At 32.2% G+C, this 20,835-nt stretch overlaps 1 protein-coding gene across 5 annotated transcripts; it reads right to left on the bottom strand.

Annotated features, from left to right (window-relative positions):
* Positions 1–175: 175 nt before the first annotated feature.
* LOC143196606 (uncharacterized) lies at positions 176–20,527 on the bottom strand. 5 transcript variants are annotated; one of them, XM_076404433.1, is made up of 2 exons: positions 20,398–20,527; positions 176–4,039 (listed from the first exon to the last, which is right to left on the bottom strand). In XM_076404433.1, exons 1-2 carry the CDS (start codon positions 20,402–20,404, stop codon positions 657–659), a joined length of 3,390 nt encoding a protein of 1,129 aa, XP_076260548.1. In that variant the 5' UTR covers positions 20,405–20,527; the 3' UTR covers positions 176–656. The 5 variants fall into 5 exon arrangements, with proteins under 5 accessions (XP_076260548.1, XP_076260549.1, XP_076260551.1 ...); XM_076404434.1 differs by lacking the exon at positions 20,398–20,527 and adding an exon at positions 5,951–6,103; XM_076404436.1 differs by lacking the exon at positions 20,398–20,527 and adding an exon at positions 5,602–5,705.
* Between the last annotated feature and the right edge of the window lie 308 nt (positions 20,528–20,835).

A 20,835-nucleotide genomic window follows, 5' to 3' on the forward strand; every position in this document is an offset into this window, starting at 1 on the left:
TTACTCCATTCTTCTTTACAATTAAGTCAAACGCAAGGAATATAAAAAATATATCAATCAAAATGAAACTCTTATTTTGAAGGTAATAAATTATAGTAATCTTCTCCTTCGACAGTAATAAAATGTGTAATTACAATAAAAGTGTCTTTAGCAATTTAATAAAACAATGTTCTTATTGGGTAACGTTTATATTATTTTATCTGCTAACATGTTTTAACTTTTCTAAGAACATGAATATAAAAAATATAAAATTAAAATACATTTTGTTGGTTTTTGGAAAGTATTATATCAATTCCATGACAAAATGGAGTTTTGTATGGAAGAGGTAGCAATCAACGCTGATCAACAACAATCAACGACATGGATCGAGATCACAGAAAACAATCTGTAGGCGGCCAGAGCAAGAGGGGCCAATTATCGGTCAACTGTGGCGAGATTTAGTGAAGAATATTAAGAGTCCTGCGGCATCAACAAATAACGTATTGAACTGGACAATCTTCCAAATTAACATAATTTTCTTGTAAATATAATAATTGAAATTATGTTTTGCCAAATTGCCAATAAGTTGGATATGAGTGAAACTTAAGGGTAGATTTACTTTAATTATGCTTTTATAATTTCCAACGCTGTTAATTTTAATAAGTGACATCAAACATTCAAAGGTTTTGATTTGCTATGTTTGCCAGTATTGGTTCGTTTAAAATATCCATGAAGTTTATGAGTTCATCTTCAATGAGCATGTTTATAAAAGTTGCCATGTCCTGAAAGTTTTCTACAAGTGCATTGATTATATCCTTCGAATTCATCGCCATCCAATTTATGAAGTTCGGAATTTTATTTAAAAATTTTCGTGTTACCTTAAAATTGTTATCGCAAAGAATCCTTATGATTTTATCTTGTATGTTGTCTTTCCCTACTTTTTCGGCTATGTGAATTGCTAGGAAATATTCTGCAAAACTCATATGGACGAAACGCACTAACTGTCCTCCAGGTATCAAGAGTCCTATGCGAATTAGAGCTGAAAATTCGTTTTCAATTTCGTTTTGCAGTTCATCGTCGAATAGTTCTGGGAAAAATAACGCAAGCGCTATATTTCCGTGCTTAGTTGTCATTATTTGGATGTCTCTGTCTATAACATCCGTTCCGGCCACCGTGGCACCAACCGCTCGTTTCTCCTCATAATATACTTTAAATTTGGACTCGGTAAAATTCCTGTATAGGTCATAAAGCCCGAAGTCTTCGGGTAATCTATTATTTTCCTCAACCACCACATCGACCAACATCTTCAGCTGCAGAGGAACGTTCGTAAAGTCGGAACGCATCGCGCTAATTAATCTTCTCTGAATACCTTCGACTTTACTTAAAATCGTATTGAAATCCGATAAAACGGCTTGTTTGCTTTTCCATACTTTTTTCATATACTGCTTCTGTTGCTCTTTAGTGAACGGATTAAGGTGATACGCCACACTACCCAATTCTTTTTCCAAGATGTGTTTTTCTTGCAAACGCGATGTCACCCATACACACGCAGCTCGACTCGTGTTCAGAGCTCTCAGTAGTCTCAACGTTTGTTCCCTATATATGGGGCTAATTTCATCGAATCCATCGAAGAGAATCGCCACTTGGGGATATAAACATTTGTCATCCTCATAGCATAAAGAGTGAATGAAAAAGTCTCGCTGAAATCCACTTTTGTCCCTTTTTTCCGCTTCTGGAAATACCATTTCCATCAAAAACTTCACAGCCTTGTTGGTTTCGCCTTTCTCAAAATCCACATCTTTTAGCGATTTGTATTTGATATCTTTACTCAAAGGGCTTTTCGGATCAAATGCGTGATCATTTAGATTCACCTTCACTACCCACAGTAAGCGATCTTTCGCTTTCAAATTACCAGCCAAGCTCACCAACAAACAGGACTTTCCTGTTCCAGGATTATCTACTAAAATATTGATTTTCTTTTTATTTGTCTTTATTGAAGCAATCTCATCTTCCTTTATTTCGTCCAAAGTTAGTTCAACATCGAACTCTTTCAAGTATTTGTAAATTGCAGTGGGATCTCCTTTAAAATCTACCCAAAGTAACTCGTCATTTTTGTGTACTAAAACTATTATGTTAGCACTATTCTTGTGTTTATCCAGCTCATGTTGCATATGTTTATAGCCCGGTACGATGACAATGTTATCTCGTTTATTTGCAAATTCAGGTATGTCTGAATCTGTTCCAATGATAAGTACCTTTGTGGATTTTTCTGGCGGTTCTTCTTTCAGCATTTCGCGATTTACTATTTGATGACTCAAAGTTCTATTGATGTAGTTATCTTTATCATAACCGTCATATGGGCTTGTCCTTACCGCTTCCACTACTATATCTTCACCCAACAGCAGTCTCTCAATAGTGCATAAATCAAATATTTGTTGAGCAGCTCGAGCATTTAATAACAGGTGAAGTGCTAAGATTTCGTTCTGGTACTCGATTTTTCTGGTCAACAGAGATTCTTGAGATTGATCGTTGAGTTCCTTAAAACCAACGGTATCCTGTATTTTTTGAAATCTATCCGTTTTGGGGGAATCGGTTTCGTATTTTGCTATTATTATGAGTTGTTTTGTAACACTTTGGGGTGAATTAAAATAATCGAGAGTGTTTTCTAAGCGATTACACAAGTCGTTATCTTGCACCGATAAGTCGTCCGTAAGACCTTCAAGAACGAATAAATTGTGAGTAGTGTCCGAATCAAATGATGAACATGCTAATTCTTTAATGTTCTCGATCAGACACATATCCAAAGTCAGGAATATGTAGCTGTCTTGAGGCCCATACTTTGTCTTGATGTTTTCATCGTCCGACTTCAAAAACTGAGCTACTTTAATAGCAGTTAGTAGAACGGACTCGGTGATTATGAGTAATACGTCTAGGGTGCTTGATGTGGAGAAACTAAACCACTCTTGTGGAATAGTCCGAAAAGATATTTTATAATTTCGCAAAGTCTCCGGACGAGCTTTTGACAAACCCGCCATCATTAAAGTGTTGATATTACACTTTAGTTTGTCTTTAAATTTTCTTGCGTCTTTCACGACCATGTAACGTCCCCCTGTTTCTTCACCGAATTCCGCCATATATTCCAATACTTTATCCTGAAAACTGCTTGTGGCTAGTTCCGCGTTTAGAAGTTCCATTTGCTCTCCCATTTCTTTATTTATGAACTTGACGAGATTATCTTTATTAGGATATTGAGGTATTAAACGGAATTTTGCAAAGAAATCATCTACGTCATCCGGACACGGATCAGGTTCCTTTGGATACACTGTTCGGTAAACATTTAGTAATTCTTCTCTAAAAGTTTCTTTACAATTTTTATGGCGGTTTCTGTAAACGCTGCTCATCTTTGATATAGGGTTCAGACTATATTTCCTACAGCGATGTTGTTTAAAATCTAAAATTGGATCAGGTTCATTACATTCCGTTAGATGAGTTTTGGCATCGTTGTCGACATTGTGGTTTACACATAAAACGAATGTATCAAAACAACTATCCTTAAATGTACCACAGCTTTTGATATAAATCAGTGACTTTAGATATTTGACAAGGGCCATTGGTTTTTTTTCATCACTTTTTAACAGCTCTGATTCAGTGATTTTATTTCTGTCCATGTTTGATGTATGTTTGGCTTGCAGAAATCTCCAAAACCATTGGCCCGATCCCTTTTTTTTAAACAACAAAACGACATCGTCGAATTTTTCGGCTTTATTCATTTCGGTGGCCAAATAGAAGTCGTCGTAAACACGGTGGGCTCTGTCGAGAAAGAGCATTAGAAGTCTCAGTTGGAAGATGTTGCCGTGCATTGTCTTTCTAAGACCATCAGATGAGTACAGTGGAATTTTATCAGTCACTGCTGATGTGCTTGATGCTGTTGGCTGATCCAACGCAGCTTTAATTGGTGACATGTCCAAGATGAAGCTTACTTTGCTCGGAGGTGTGAACTTAGGATTCTTACGATTTTGGGCCCTTTGATCATTTTGTCGTCGTTTGTACATATTGTGATCTGAAAACGATAATAAGTGTTAAAATAGATGTATATTATTTTGTAATATATTTTATGATAACTGTACTTTGAATAAATTATATTTTTGCAAAAATAATCGATTTGAAAGAAGGGAGAGCATCTGATTTTATCAACAGAGATGTATATTGGTAATGACAGAATAAACTAAGGAGAAATTCAGTAATATAAAAATGACTTAAGAAGAAAATATTGCTTCAAAGGAAACAAGAACTAAGCGTCAAATATAACAGGTCAATTGAAAAGTCCTCGGCCTGATCTATATGTGAACTACTGCGCTACTAGATTAAATACATGTTTTTAGTTATATGGAATCATTAGTTTGTGTATTATAGCATTTTGAGTGAAACAACTTTTGTTATTGTGAAAAAATAAATGGATAAAAAGGAGTGTTGATAAAATATTGCTTTTTGAAGGGAAAAAATATAGTTGAAGTAAAAACTTGGCTTGATGCCCAGTTTTCGGACACTGCCCCAGGAAAATCAACCATCAAAGATTGGTATGCTAAGTTTAGACGTGGTGAAATAAGAACCGAAAACGATGAACGCAGTGGACGCCCAAAAGAGGTTGTTATCGACGAGAACTTTTAAAACATTTACAAAATGATTTTGAATGACAAAACATGGCTCCATCATTTTACTCCGAAGTCTAATGCTACGAGTAGACTGCACACGATGAACCCGCTCTAAAGCGTGGGAAAACGCAACAGTGTGCTGGCAAGATTATGGCGTCTGTATGTTGGGATGCGCATGGAATAATTTTAATTAACTACCTTGAAAATGGTAGGACCATCAACAACGACCATTACATAGCGTTATTGGACCGTTTGAAGGACGAAATCGCCGAACGGCTGCATTTGAAGAAAAAAAAAGTGGTGCTTCACCGTGTAAATGCACCCTGTAACAAGTCAGTGAAAACGATGGCAAAAACATATGAATTGGGCCGCGAATTGTTTCCTCATCCACCATATTCTTCAGATCTCGCCCGCAGCGACTGTTTTCTGTTCTAGAATGCTTTAAATGGGAAGAAATTTTCGTTGAATGAAGAAGTGACCACCGTACTACAAAAATGGTATCGAAAATTTGGGGGGTCGCTATAATCAGTGTATCACCCTTGAAGGGAATTATGTTGAAAAAAAAAACTAATTTTGTTAAGAAAAATGTGTTTTACTATGGTAGGCTGGGGACTTTTCAATTGACCTGCGGCAACAATGCGACGTTTTGAGATCATCAATTCAGATGACGAGAAATCATTGTTTTATTGAACGGACTATATTTATTCAGGCCGAAAAGTAAACATATTAAAAGTAAAGAAACCTTGACAGTTAACAATCAACAACTAAACCTTTTTCCAATATAAATATGAGTCAAATGGTGTGGAATCCAACGCGAACATAACTAAGTGTCTATATAAAATCGTATATATGGTGGTGGAATTAATGCTTAGGGATGCTTCAATCTCACGATAGGTGACATGGCGATCTTGCTTACTCATTTCGCACATAGCATCTATGTGTTTTGGCACAACAGCCGATTTTGACCGACCTTCACGAAACTCGTCGGACAGCCACGATTGAATTCACTAAACCAGCGATACACGCTGGTTTTTGATGGAGATTCATCGCTTAAAGTCAAATTAAGTTGATTGATGCACTCTTGTTGTGATAATCCACGTCGAAAATCGTAAAAAATCATCGCACAAAAATGTTCAGGATTCAGTTTCAACTAAATATACAATAAACAAATAACGTCCGCGCGACAAAATGTTCTCAGTAGATATATCGTCAAAAATGTCAAACTTTACGATGGAACAGTCAGATGAACTCACATGACAACAGTGTTGCCAAATGTGAGCTGAACAAAATATAATCTAAAATGTATATTGTTCACGTACCTAATGTTTTCCTGAGATTTAAAATGTAATTATATGACCGCACCCAAATCAGTACCGAATTCTAAATAGAACAATCTCTGATTAGTACTTTGATGACTTTTTCTGTAAGAGAGCTGAAAGATTTATCTGAATATCTGCGGTTCGAAAAATAAATACTATAATATTATATATTAAATATTATCGCTATCATGTTAGGTGGTTATTTTTTACAGTGACGGAACATATTTATTTTAATTTATTGCGTTATTAAAGTTGGAGTTGGAATAAATATTACAAATCGTTGTCGCAATAATCTGATTAAGAGGTTAGCCCATTCTAAGTAAAGGGTTACTCTCAAAGCCAACGATAAAAAAAGACATTTTTAAAAAATTATCTTGGTATAACATTATTTTCTCTTAGCATACACCATCTTCTTTATCGGGACTTAAACTTATTGCTCAAATGTACTTAATTAAATTACAATAATACATTAAACATGAAAAACGTATCTCCCCTGGTCTGTCCCTTCGCAGATTATGTTATATGCGCTTCAGTAACTTCAAGTACACAGAAATAAAGTATTAAGATTGAGTTTTTTTCAACCTTAATCAACGGTAAGACAATCACATTTGTAAAAAAACTTTTTAGTATAACATTATTATCTTCTTTATCGTGACTTAAACTTATTGCTTAATTGTACTTAATTTAATTACAATTATACATTAAACATGAAAAACTTATCTCCCTTGGCCTGTCCCTTCGCAGATTATGTTATATGCGCTTCAGTAACTTCAAATATATAAAATTTTAGTAAGGTATTAATATGTTGAGTTTTTTTCAACATCAATCAACGGTAAGAATATCACATTTTTAAAAAATTCCTTTGGTATAACATTATTTTCTCTTAGTATACACCATCTTCTTTACCATGAATTAAAATTATTGCATAAATGTACTTACTTTAATTACAATAATACATTAAACATGAAAAACGTATCTCCCCTGGTCTGTCCCTTCGCAGATTATGTTATATGCGCTTCAGTAACTTCAAATATATAAAATTTTAGTAAGGTATTAATATATTGAGTTTTTTTCAACCTTAATCAACGGTAAGAAAATCACATTTTTAAAAAATTCTTTGGTATAACATTATTTTCTCTTAGTATACACCATCTTCTTTACCGTGAATTAAAATTATTGCATAAATGTATTTACTTTAATTACAATAATACATTAAACATGAAAAACGTATCTCCCCTGGTCTGTCCCTTCGCAGATTATGTTATATGCGCTTCAGTAACTTCAAATATATAAAATTTTAGTAAGGTATTAATATATTGAGTTTTTTTCAACCTTAATCAACGGTAAGAAAATCACATTTTTAAAAAATTCCTTTGGTATAACATTATTTTCTCTTAGTATACACCATCTTCTTTACCGTGAATTAAAATTATTGCATAAATGTACTTACTTTAATTACAATAATACATTAAACATGAAAAACGTATCTCCCCTGGTCTGTCCCTTCGCAGATTATGTTATATGCGCTTCAGTAACTTCAAATATATAAAATTTTAGTAAGGTATTAATATATTGAGTTTTTTTCAACCTCAATCAACGGTAAGAAAATTACATTTTTAAAAAATCCTTTGGTATAACATTATTTTCTCTTAGTATACACCATCTTCTTTACCATGAATTAAAATTATTGCATAAATGTACTTACTTTAATTACAATAATACATTAAACATGAAAAACGTATCTCCCCTGGTCTGTCCCTTCGCAGATTATGTTATATGCGCTTCAGTAACTTCAAATATATAAAATTTTAGTAAGGTATTAATATATTGAGTTTTTTTCAACCTTAATCAACGGTAAGAAAATCACATTTTTAAAAAATTCCTTTGGTATAACATTATTTTCTCTTAGTATACACAATCTTCTTTACCGTGAATTAAAATTATTGCATAAATGTACTTACTTTAATTACAATAATACATTAAACATGAAAAACGTATCTCCCCTGGTCTGCCCCTTCGCAGATTATGTTATATGCGCTTCAGTAACTTCAAATATATAAAATTTTAGTAAGGTATTAATATATTGAGTTTTTTTCAACCTTAATCAACGGTAAGAAAATCACATTTTTAAAAAATTCCTTTGGTATGACATTATTTTCTCTTAGTATACACCATCTTCTTTACCGTGAATTAAAATTATTGCATAAATGTACTTACTTTAATTACAATAATACATTAAACATGAAAAACGTATCTCCCCTGGTCTGCCCCTTCGCAGATTATGTTATATGCGCTTCAGTAACTTCAAATATATAAAATTTTAGTAAGGTATTAATATATTGAGTTTTTTTCAACCTTAATCAACGGTAAGAAAATCACATTTTTAAAAAATTCCTTTGGTATAACATTATTTTCTCTTAGTATACACCATCTTCTTTACCGTGAATTAAAATTATTGCATAAATGTACTTACATTAATTACAATAATACATTAAACATGAAAAACGTATCTCCCCTGGTCTGTCCCTTCGCAGATTATGTTATATGCGCTTCAGTAACTTCAAATATATAAAATTTTAGTAAGGTATTAATATATTGAGTTTTTTTCAACCTTAATCAACGGTAAGAAAATCACATTTTTAAAAAATTCCTTTGGTATAACATTATTTTCTCTTAGTATACACCATCTTCTTTACCGTGAATTAAAATTATTGCATAAATGTACTTACTTTAATTACAATAATACATTAAACATGAAAAACGTATCTCCCCTGGTCTGCCCCTTCGCAGATTATGTTATATGCGCTTCAGTAACTTCAAATATATAAAATTTTAGTAAGGTATTAATATATTGAGTTTTTTTCAACCTTAATCAACGGTAAGAAAATCACATTTTTAAAAAATTCCTTTGGTATAACATTATTTTCTCTTAGTATACACCATCTTCTTTACCGTGAATTAAAATTATTGCATAAATGTACTTACTTTAATTACAATAATACATTAAACATGAAAAACGTATCTCCCCTGGTCTGTCCCTTCGCAGATTATGTTATATGCGCTTTAGTAACTTCAAATATATAAAATTTTAGTAAGGTATTAATATATTGAGTTTTTTTCAACCTTAATCAACGGTAAGAAAATCACATTTTTAAAAAATTCCTTTGGTATAACATTATTTTCTCTTAGTATACACCATCTTCTTTACCGTGAATTAAAATTATTGCATAAATGTACTTACTTTAATTACAATAATACATTAAACATGAAAAACGTATCTCCCCTGGTCTGTCCCTTCGCAGATTATGTTATATGCGCTTCAGTAACTTCAAATATATAAAATTTTAGTAAGGTATTAATATATTGAGTTTTTTTCAACCTTAATCAACGGTAAGAAAATCACATTTTTAAAAAATTCCTTTGGTATAACATTATTTTCTCTTAGTATACACCATCTTCTTTACCGTGAATTAAAATTATTGCATAAATGTACTTACTTTAGTTACAATAATACATTAAACATGAAAAACGTATCTCCCCTGGTCTGTCCCTTGTTGTATGTTATATGCGCTTCAGTAACTTCAAATATATAAAATATTAGTAAGGTATTAATATATTGAGTTTTTTCAACCTCAATCAACGGTAAGAAAATCACATTTTTAAAAAATTCCTTTGGTATAGCATTATTTTCTCTTAGCATACACCATCTTCTTTACCATGAATTAAAATTATTGCATAAATGTACTTACTTTAATTACAACAATACATTAAACATGAAAAACGTATCTCTCCTGGTCTGTCCCTTCGCAGATTATGTTATATGCGCTTCAGTAACTTCAAATATATAAAATTTTAGTAAGGTATTAATATATTGAGTTTTTTTCAACCTCATTCAACGGTAAGAATATCACATTTTAAAAAAACTCCTTTGGTATAACATTATTTTCTCTTAGTATACACCATCTTCTTTACCATGAATTAAAATTATTGCATAAATGTACTTACTTTAGTTACAATAATACATTAAACATGAAAAACGTATCTCCCCTGGTCTGTCCCTTGTTGTATGTTATATGCGCTTCAGTAACTTCAAATATATAAAACTTTAGTAAGGTATTAATATATTGAGTTTTTTCAACCTCAATTAACGGTAAGAAAATCACATTTTAAAAAAATTCCTTTGGTATAACATTATTTTCTCTTAGTATACACCATCTTCTTTACCATGAATTAAAATTATTGCATAAATGTACTTACTTTAATTACAATAATACATTAAACATGAAAAACGTATCTCCCCTGGTCTGTCCCTTCGCAGATTATGTTATATGCGCTTCAGTAACTTCAAATATATAAAATTTTAGTAAGGTATTAATATATTGAGTTTTTTTCAACCTCATTCAACGGTAAGAAAATCACATTTTAAAAAAATTCCTTTGGTATAACATTATTTTCTCTTAGCATACACCATCTTCTTTACCATGAATTAAATTTATTGCATAAATGTATTTAATTTAATTACAATAACTTATTAAATATGAAAAATGTGTCTCTGTTATATGTGCTTTAGTAATTTTAAATTCATAGAAATCTAATAAAGTATTCAGATTGAGTTTCTTTCAATCCCAATCACAACGGTAAGAAAAACACATTTTAAAAAAATCTTTTGGCATAACGTTATCATCTTTTAGCACTTACCATCTTTTATATCGTGACTTAAATTTATTTTTTAAATGTACTTAATTTAATTACAATAATACTTTAAACATAAAAATCGTCTCTCCATTGGCTTATCCCATCTAGTAACCTAGTGTAGTAGTAATCTGGTGTCCCCTCGTTTTAGGCTAGTAAATGTACAATATGTTAACCGAAAGCTCGAGGTATTCAATTTATCAATGAGGTTTGTGGATCAAGAATAGTAGTAAAAATTGTAGTAGGGATCTTATTTAAAGATTTTTATACATTGTGCTTTGTCTTGTTTATGGTAAGGTATATGTATAAAGTTTTTGGAGTTCATGTTAATTGTTCAAATATGTAAATGAAGTTAAATATGGTGTTCTTATAAAAATAAAAATGCTAGACATATAGTAATTATATAGTTATTATTTCGTTTAATTCAATAATTTTTTATAAAATGTGTTATTTAAAAAATTGATTATTTTCCGCCTTATAATAGTTTCAATTTTTTGAATATTTATCATTTTGACATTTTGAAAATATTTGTTGAGCAATGTATCCCTAACTTGAGTGAGACGTGTTGGTCTCTTTTACCATCAGGGTAGCTTTGTATTGCTGTTCAATCAGATACCTCTTTTCTTGAATAAATCAGTTTTTAAGTACAATAATAATTTTTATTTAACACCATTTTACAAATTTATATATATATATATATATATATATATATATATATATATATATATATATATATATATCTTAAATTCGAAGAATTAAATAATTGAACGATTACGTGTTCGGACTAAATTTGTGGAGTGCGAATACGATAAGGTGCCGATAAGGTGATATCGTAAATAAAATTCAGTTCAATTCAGTTAAATTACGGACGGAGTGTTTCAAATATAGATATATAGTCTAAATATAGATAGATCTTATCATCAATCCATTGCCGGCGCTCTGGGAAAGTGTCTCCCATAGAGTATATAAAGTGTTTACATAATACAAAAATGATATCGCAATTTCGCTGCATTCGATGGGTTAGTTTATATTGCTATTACAGCCACTTGTAAAAACATATTTGGCCGAAATGCTTCAGGATTTTATTCGGTATCACGTGATAATTAGTATAGTCTATCCAAAATAGTTAAGATTTCACGTCATTTTAATTTGTGCCGTCAAAACGGTGCAGTGTTTCCGAATTTTACGATAGCCTTTTTCCCATTTTACTTTATTTTAGCTTCGATATAATAGGTCAATTGAAATGTCCCCGTCCTGACTTATTTTTTAGGAGGCAGCATATTCCGCGACACCTAATAATGAAACATTTCCAAGACAAAATACACATATATCATGTACAATATAGATAGCAGACAAAAGAAAGTTACGACGGAATTGGCAACAGCAAAGTACTGAAGAGAATAAAATAAAATTTAATAGGGCAATTAAAGAACTGAAAGAACTAATCCAAAATGAACAAAACCAAGGCATTCAAGAATACCTAGAGAATTTGACACCAACTGAGGCTACAGACTATTCGTTGTGGAAAGCAACAAGAAAGCCGCACGAGAAATTAACGGTCAAAAAAGTTAAACAATAATGAGAGAAATTAATATTAAAAAAGCTCCTGGATATGACCTAATTACTGGTAAAATTTTAAAAGAACTATTAGAAAAGGGTATGAAACTATTAACATTTATTTTTAATGTAATGCTACGAATGAAATACTTCCCTAGCATCTGGAAAGTAGCTAAAATTCTAATGATTCTTAAACCAGTAAAAATACCAGAAGATGTGATCTCCTACCGGCCTATAAGTTTATATAAGATAATCTCGAAAGTTTTCGAGAAACTATACATCAAGAAGCTAAACTATATAACAGAAAAAAGAAAAATTATTCCAGAATATCAGTTTGGGTTTCGCAAAAAGCATGGGACTATAGAACAAGTGCACAGACTTGTAAACAAAATAAACACTGACCTAAATGCCAAAATATATTGTTCGGCTGCTTTTCTAGATATATCTCAGGCTTTTGACAAAGTATGGCATGCGGGCTTGCAGGTTAAACTAAAGAAATTTCTCCCTCATCCGGACTATCAGTTACTAAAATCGTATCTTACTGATAGACATTTTATTGTAAATCAAGGCGATGAACATACCGAATTAAATCCCATATATTCAGGAGTTCCGTCAGGTAGTGTAAGGGTCCAGTACTGTATCTTCTGTATACGGCCGATCTGCCCACCACAAAAATAACTACTGTGGCAACATACGCAGACGACACAGCAATCTTGACATCCCATGAAGACCCAGTCACAGCATCAATAAACCTACAAAGCCACCTGGATCAAACACATTTATGGTTGAAGACATGGCGCATTAAAGTCAGTAAAACAAAATCCACCCATGTAACGTTTACCCTGCGTAGAAGAACATGTCCACCAGTGAATAACAATCATCGTCAACTCCCCAAGGAGAGCAAGTTAAATATCTTGGTATGAGTCTATACTCAAGCCTATTTGGTCATATGGAATCCTACTATGGGGTACCTCTAGCAAATCTAATATATCCATCATTCAACGGTTCCAAAATAAAGTGTTGCGTGCCATTGTTGATGCTCCGTACTATATTTTAAATAAAGTGATACAACGCGATATTCCTCTAGAACCTATAACGAGTATAATTCAACGTGTTTGTGTGAAGTACTTCCAAAGAGTTTCAGTGCATCCTAATATACTTGCTAGTAAGCTAAATATGCGACGTGATAGTGAAGTGCGTAGACTAAAACGTTTAACACCACCTGATATGATTACTGGACATATGTAAACTTTAGAATGAGCTTTAGAATAAGTCTAATTAATTAAGATAATATTTTATACAGGAGATCGCTTAATGAAGTGATTTTCTACATGCCATGTAGATATAATATAGACATAAGAAATACTTATTGCCTATAGGGCAGATTGTGGAATCACAAAGAGTAAAAACAAATATATATTTTTTAGTTAGCCCTAACCTTCAAAAGATGCGTGTATAAATTTGACAGTTGTCGGATCATTAGTTTGTGAGTTATAGCATTTTGAATGAAGCAACTTTTGTTATGGTGAAAAAAATTGATAAAAAGGAATTTCGCGTGTTGATAAAATATTGTTTTTTGAAGAGAAAAAATACAGTTGAAGCAAAAACTTGGCTTGATGCCGAGTTCTCGGACACTACCCTAGGAATATCAACCATCAAGGATTGGTATGCTAAGTTTAGACGTGATGAAATGAGCACCGAAGGCAGTGACTCAATGGACGCCCAAAAGAGATTGTTACCGACGAAAACATTAAAAAATCCACAAAATGATTTTGAATATCCGTAAATTGAAATTGAATGAAATAGCAGACACTCTAAAGATATCGACTGAACGTGTACATCGTATTATTCACGAATATTTGGGTATGAGAAAGCTCTGTACAAAGTGGGTGCCGCGCGAGCTCACTTTTGACCAAAAGCAATGACGAGTTGATGATTCGGAGCAATGTTTGAAGTTGATCAAGCATAATAAACCAGAGTTTTGGCGCCGATATGTGACAATGGATGAAACATGGCTCCATCATTTCACTCCAAAGTCTAATTCACAGTCATCCGAGTGGACTGCACACGATGATCGCTCCAAAGTGTGGGAAAACGCAACAGTCGGCTGGCAAGATTATGGCGTCTGTATTTTGGGATGCACATGGATAATTTTCATTGACTACCTTGTAAGAGGAAGGACCATCAACAGCGACTGTTATATAGCGTTATTGGACCGTTTGAAGGACGAAATCGCTGAAAAACAGCCGCATTTGAAGAAGAAGAAGCTTCACGAAGACAATCCACTGTGTCACAAGTCAGTGAAAACGATGGCAAAAATCCATTAATTGGACTTCGAATTGCTTCCTTATCTATCGTATTCTTCAGATCTGGCACCCAGCAACTGTTTCCTGTTCTCAGATCTCAAACGAATGTTCGTTAGGAAGAAATTTTCGTCGAATGAAGGGGTAATCAAATTTATTACATATAATCTGTTATTCTATGGCCAAATTATTACTTATCATTAAGGAGATCCTTTTAGTAAATATACGAGTATTCCGGTTAACCAACCAGGTGGGTCAAAGAATGTTTAATGTTTAATAAACATAATTAATTAAAGCAGTTTATAATGAATTGGTGAGGCTAATAAAAGTCATACAATTATTAAATAAAATATATTATATTATTTTATTATCTTTTACCATAGTCGATATTATTGTGATATGATATTAGAAAAAGTTGTTTGAACTTTTTTAATGATATTGATTACAATTTTACGTAAGTTCTGGATATCTTAAATCCTTTGAAATATTATGTAATATATTTTGGATAGTCCCATTAATACGGCTAAGTTCGTTAATAATATATTGCGTTTCCTTTTTCAGTTCATCTTGAATTATTTTTCTGTTGATGGTCACGAGATCTTCCTTCACTGTTTTTTCGTCCAATTTGTGTGTGATTTTCAGCATTCTGTCAAGTTTCTGGTCGATATTTTTTTGATAGTTCTCTATAGAATCGATTCGTTTTTCCACACTTGATCTGTATTGTTCAAACATTTTAATTTCCAATTCTCTACCGCTATTTGTCTGACCACCATGGCTTAAATATTGTAATTTCTGGTCTACGGTGCCTTGAGACTGTTTCATTATTTCCATTTCTTTTTCTATTTTTGTTTGCAATTCATTTAATGCTGTTTGAGTTAGTTTCATGTCCCCCTGGTACTGACTGTTCTGTTGAGTCAAGTTGCCTTTTAGATCTTTTATTTCGGTATTAATCACTAGACGATCTTGTTGCAAGCGATCATTCATAAGTTGTAATTTCTGATCGGCACTCTTATGATAGTTCTCAACTGATTTTATTTGATTTTCAAGGTTATTTCTAAGCTTATCAGTTTCCATGTTAATATGTATAGCATATACGTTCATTTTATTTCTTATATCAGATATATTTTCGTTGAAATATTTAAATTTCTGATCCATATCTTTTTGGTAAACTTTATTTAGGTTTGTTTGTTTTTCGGTTTCTGTTTTTAATAGGGAAACATCGTCTTGTATATCGTGCTTTAACTGGCCTAGGTTGGTGTTAATTTGTTCTAGCTTCTGATCGGTATCTCGTTGATAAACTTCAAATAATTGCATTTTTAATTCAATATCTGCGAAATGCTTCTTCGATTCAAGATTGGTAAAGGTAATATTGTGATATATTTCTTCCCACTGCTGGCTCAAGTTGCCTTTCAAGTACTGTAATTTCTGATGAGTATTTTTTGGGTAATCTTCTATGGATTTCATTAATTTATCAACATTCGCTTTACACTGACGAGATTCGGTCCTAACAGACATAATATCCTGTTGTGTTTCATTTGTTTTTACATTAAACATGCTTATTAGTTGGTTAGTATTATTTACGCTGTTCTTTTGATATTCTTCCTTGAATTGTTTATTATTCTCTTCTATTAGTGTTCTCAATTTTGATATTCCTTCTTCATAAGTAATTTTGTTGGCACAGCACTGCTCTATTTTTGTTGAAATATTTCTCAAATCTGCATGTTGCGTTGACGTAATCTCTGTATTCTTCTGAATCCAATCGACAAAGTGATATATGTTTAAAAAGGCAGAATATTTAGGGCAATTAAATAAACATAGTGAAGTTAAACTGAGGAGACCAATTAGCTTATTATTGCTTGTCGCTATGGTTTGAAATGGAAAAATAATATTTTCCAAATCTTTGTCTCTTTTTACACAGAACTCTTCGTTCGGTAGAAATGTAGGTCCTATTTTTTTGACACAAGTACTATTATCGACGATTTTTCCATAGCACCTCTTAACATTTACGCCAATTATGGTGGGCCAGCTAGTTATGTTTATATCATTCAAAGCAAATAAGTCTTTATTTAATGCAATAGGTTGAATTAAATTATTGTACGTGACTGGCCTGGCTAGTACCACGATGGCGATATTGTTTGAAAAGCGATTAGGGTTTATTTTCGCAAAGTTTTCATGGATTATTATCTCTTTTGATTTCTCTATAATAACGTGTTGACCTTCGATTTTGGACTTTAAGTTTCCGGTATTACTGAATCCCAAATAAACTGTAGCATCTTTCGGCCTAAAAAGAAGTAAACCCAATTTAACAAATGTATCGTTTTTCGATAAAATATTAGGTGCTTGCCTGATCAGAGATATCTATTGATGAAAATGTGAAGTATCAATATAAGCAAGTGTTAAAGAGTGCCCATGCGCATTTATAATCTATATTATAATACTTAAAGAACTTCTGTATTCACATTATTTAACATAAATATAACCTTGTTTCTTTCATATTCAACATTCATTTCATTCATTCAACTTCCTCTATGTAAAATAATCGTTATTCTTGAACATTGACTAATTTTTTTAAAAATCACGACTTATAACAACGAATAAAATCTTCTTCTTATCTTAAAATTGTGTAATCGACTTGTCGCCATAAGTGTAGTCTAAGAGGAGGAAGGGGTGTGAAATTCATACTAGGTTTACAAACTGTGTCTCGATATATGGTGCATTCCAGCGAGGTATGGATGGATAAGTAAAATATATGTAAAACTATTTTTATTGTTTAAATAAATCGAATAAATTGTGACAACAAACTAGCGATCCTACAGATAAGACAATACTTAATAATAAAACTCAAAATCTTGGGCAAGAAATCCAAAAATTAAAAGAAGATTTAATAAACATCTCTATTCAAAAACTATCAGCATATAAAGAGGCTGATTACTCACTTTGGAAAGCAATCAAGAAGACTAAGACGCAGTTAACAAATATACCATCTGCAAGAATCAACAACTGTTTATGGCCGAGAGACAATAAACAAAAAGCAAAGCTCTTTGTTGAACATCTAGTTGAAGTTTATAATCGCCCAAAATTTGGAACCTTTTCGCTAACGCTTGGCCACATGTTATAAAAATCACTACATAGTATAAAACAAAGTCGCCTTTTCTGTCCCTATATCCCTATGTGCGCTTAAATCTTTAAAACTACGCAACGGATTTTGATGCGGTTTTTTTCAATAGATAGAGTGATTCAAGAGGAAGGTTTATATGTATAATACATGCATAATATACTAAGGCAACATTGCTAATTTTAGAGGTTTCTAACGTGATGTCGTAAATTAACCTATTTTTTTAGGCTTATTTAGCAATTAGCAAAAACGCTGCCTAACCCTACGAGTTAGATCAAATTAATGTACTACAGTATTGTACACCATAAAAAGGTCTACAAAAAAGTCCGCGATGGTATATGTTTATCTTTTAGGGATAACCCACATTAACCATTTTTATTGTTTACTTTTTACGTGAGAAAATGGCTTATTTACGAAGCTATTTTAAGCAATACGGCATTAATCCTTATCGAATTAAGTACCTTAAATACAGTGTGCAATTAATATAGATCAATATGGTTCCTTACAGCATGTAAATTAAACAAATATTTTCGGAGATATTACAAATTTAAAATTTGCGTTTAAAAATGTGTAATGTAATAAAAATTGTATGAATTTAGATATTCCAAAGATAGCAGGAAATCTTCATAGTAAGTATAGGGGAAGAGGAATTGTTTTACTCCAAATTTAATGCGTGCAGGCCAAGGGCAGTAATGAATGAACCAAAAATACTGGATCGATTTTAATCATGTTTTCATTGAGTGACATAGGCATATATATTTTATGCCCGTGCAAAGTCGGAGCGGGCCGCTATGTTTTTATATACAACGTTCATATTTTTTCTGTAGTGTATTTAATTTAGTATCAGCATTGCACCCGTGCGAAGCCGGGGCGGGTCGCTAGTTACAAATAATATCCACAACATGTGTTAGTTTATTAGATTCAAAATGTTCAATAAGAGGTAAAAATGGCGCGATGTCAAACATAATATTTTCGACGCGATATCGTTATGTTGCCAGAATGATGAAAAAACGTAAAACGTGATGTATTTTTTTAAATACATATTGTATCTATTTTCATCAATAAATAACCCTTTAAAGTGAAATCAGAACCCGAATACTTGCACTCAGCTAATAACTGATTTGATTTAGATTGAATAAGCAATAGTATTTACCAAAGTGCACAACTTGCGATAATTATCACGTGTTGATTACTTATTAAGGCTCCATTGCAAATAATACCCACTGCAACAAAAGCCTGGTATGGATATTGTTCTCGTTTCACATCAGTACATACCTATAAATTGTAATACATATAGATTGAAATAAGATCAATATGAAGTTAAAATATTTGGTGTGATTAGTCATCTCTTTTGGAATCAAATAATTATATTTTACATTAGATATGCTTAGTACAATCTTAATTTACAAATTAATTTATTACTACTGTTCTGTTGTACTTCCATCAATACACAAGCAAGGCGAGGACGGCATTAATACATCAGTATGTATTTCCCAAAAACCTAATATACTTAAGCGGAAGTTAAGAATACTCTTATAACATTTCAATATGTGAATATTGAATCTAAAGGATTTAACATACATCGATCAGCGAGCATCGATACAAAGAAAAGAACTGTTAAACATACTAGCCTAATACTTAAACTTGATAATATTGATTATAAACAATATACTTTATTATAAAATTATATTGTATATATTATATAATAATATAAAATAATAGGTTTTCATTTAGTAATATTTAATTATTCTATTTACTTTTTTACAATTTTCGGCGTGGATTATCACAACAAGAGTGCATCAATCAACTTAATTTGACTTTTGGCGATGAAGCTCAATCAAAAACCATCGTTTATCGCCGGTTTAATGAATTCAATCGTGGTCGTGGTTCGCTATCCAACGAGTTTCGTGAAGGTCGTTTAAAATCGGCTGCTATGCCAGAAAACATCGATGCTGTCTGCGAAATAATTAAGCAAGATCGTCATGTCACCTATTGTGAGATTTAGGCATCCTTAAGCATTCGTTTGATTTGACATTTAGCTGTGCGAAAGTTATATTCGCGTTGGATCCCACACAATTTCACAATCGCTCAAAAAAAGGCTCGTGTCGATTGGTACAAAGAAATGTTTAAGAAATTCAATCGCGGTGCTGCGAAAGACGTTTATAAATTCGTGATAGGTGACGAATCATGGATATATTCGTATGAGCCCGAAAGTAAGCAACAGTCGACTGTATGTTGGGTTAGGTGTTACATGAAAGGTGTTAACATGAACCAAATCCAACAAAAGTTGTTCGCGCACTTCAAAGAAAATGGTTGCCTGTTTCTTCGGGAAGACTGGGCATATTGCAACAGTACTTCTAGAGGATCGTAGTAAATTTTAGTTGTTACACAACCATTTGTTTCCCAGAAGCCTTCGGTGAAATAAGAAAACAAACAAGAGTCTCCGGATTGTTCTTTATCATAACAATGCAAGCTCTCACACATCGGCTCAAACAAGAGACTATTTGAGCACCAAAAACATCGAATTGATGGGTCATCCGCCGTACAGTCCTGATCTGGCACCCAATAACTTCTTCTTGATACCCATCCGTGAAGAATAAACTGCGTGGTCAATGATTTCCATCGCCCGAAGAAGCTATTGAAGCGTTCAAAAATCATGTTTTGAAGAAACCTCATTCGGAATGGAATAAATGCTTTGAAAATTAGTTTAAGGATTTAAAAGTATGATCGTACAATAGGAGTCTTTAAGAGTAAAATATAAAACTAAAATATATACATACCTGGCATAGAGAGTTTGTTATGAGAGCGGTCAATAGCAATATTACAACGATTTGATTCCTCATATTTAACGCATTCAAGACTCTTTTATACGCTAGCTTTTTTTGTATAGATAATGATTGATTTATAAGATATATATGGTAGCAATGTATAGCTTCCACTGAATCGAACACAAACTACCATAAATACTTAACAGGATAACGTTTTTAATTCTTTATGTTGTTCGTTTACAGGAAATATGTATCAGTATAAAATAAAATATAGCTATTTATACATTTTGATTGTAACACATAATAGTGTAGGAGTGTTATAAGTGATGATTAATATTTTTTTCCTTATGTAATAGTTTATTCGATTATTTCTTCTTCCTTTTTATTTCTTTCTTTCTTCGGTTTTTCATTTCTTCTGAAGCATTTCTCTGATATATTTATCCCAGATGT

This window comes from Rhynchophorus ferrugineus, unplaced genomic scaffold, assembly GCF_030347505.1.
Source record: "Rhynchophorus ferrugineus isolate W39M unplaced genomic scaffold, kcgeb_rfMv2 rfM4, whole genome shotgun sequence".
Classification (NCBI taxonomy): domain Eukaryota; kingdom Metazoa; phylum Arthropoda; class Insecta; order Coleoptera; family Curculionidae; genus Rhynchophorus; species Rhynchophorus ferrugineus.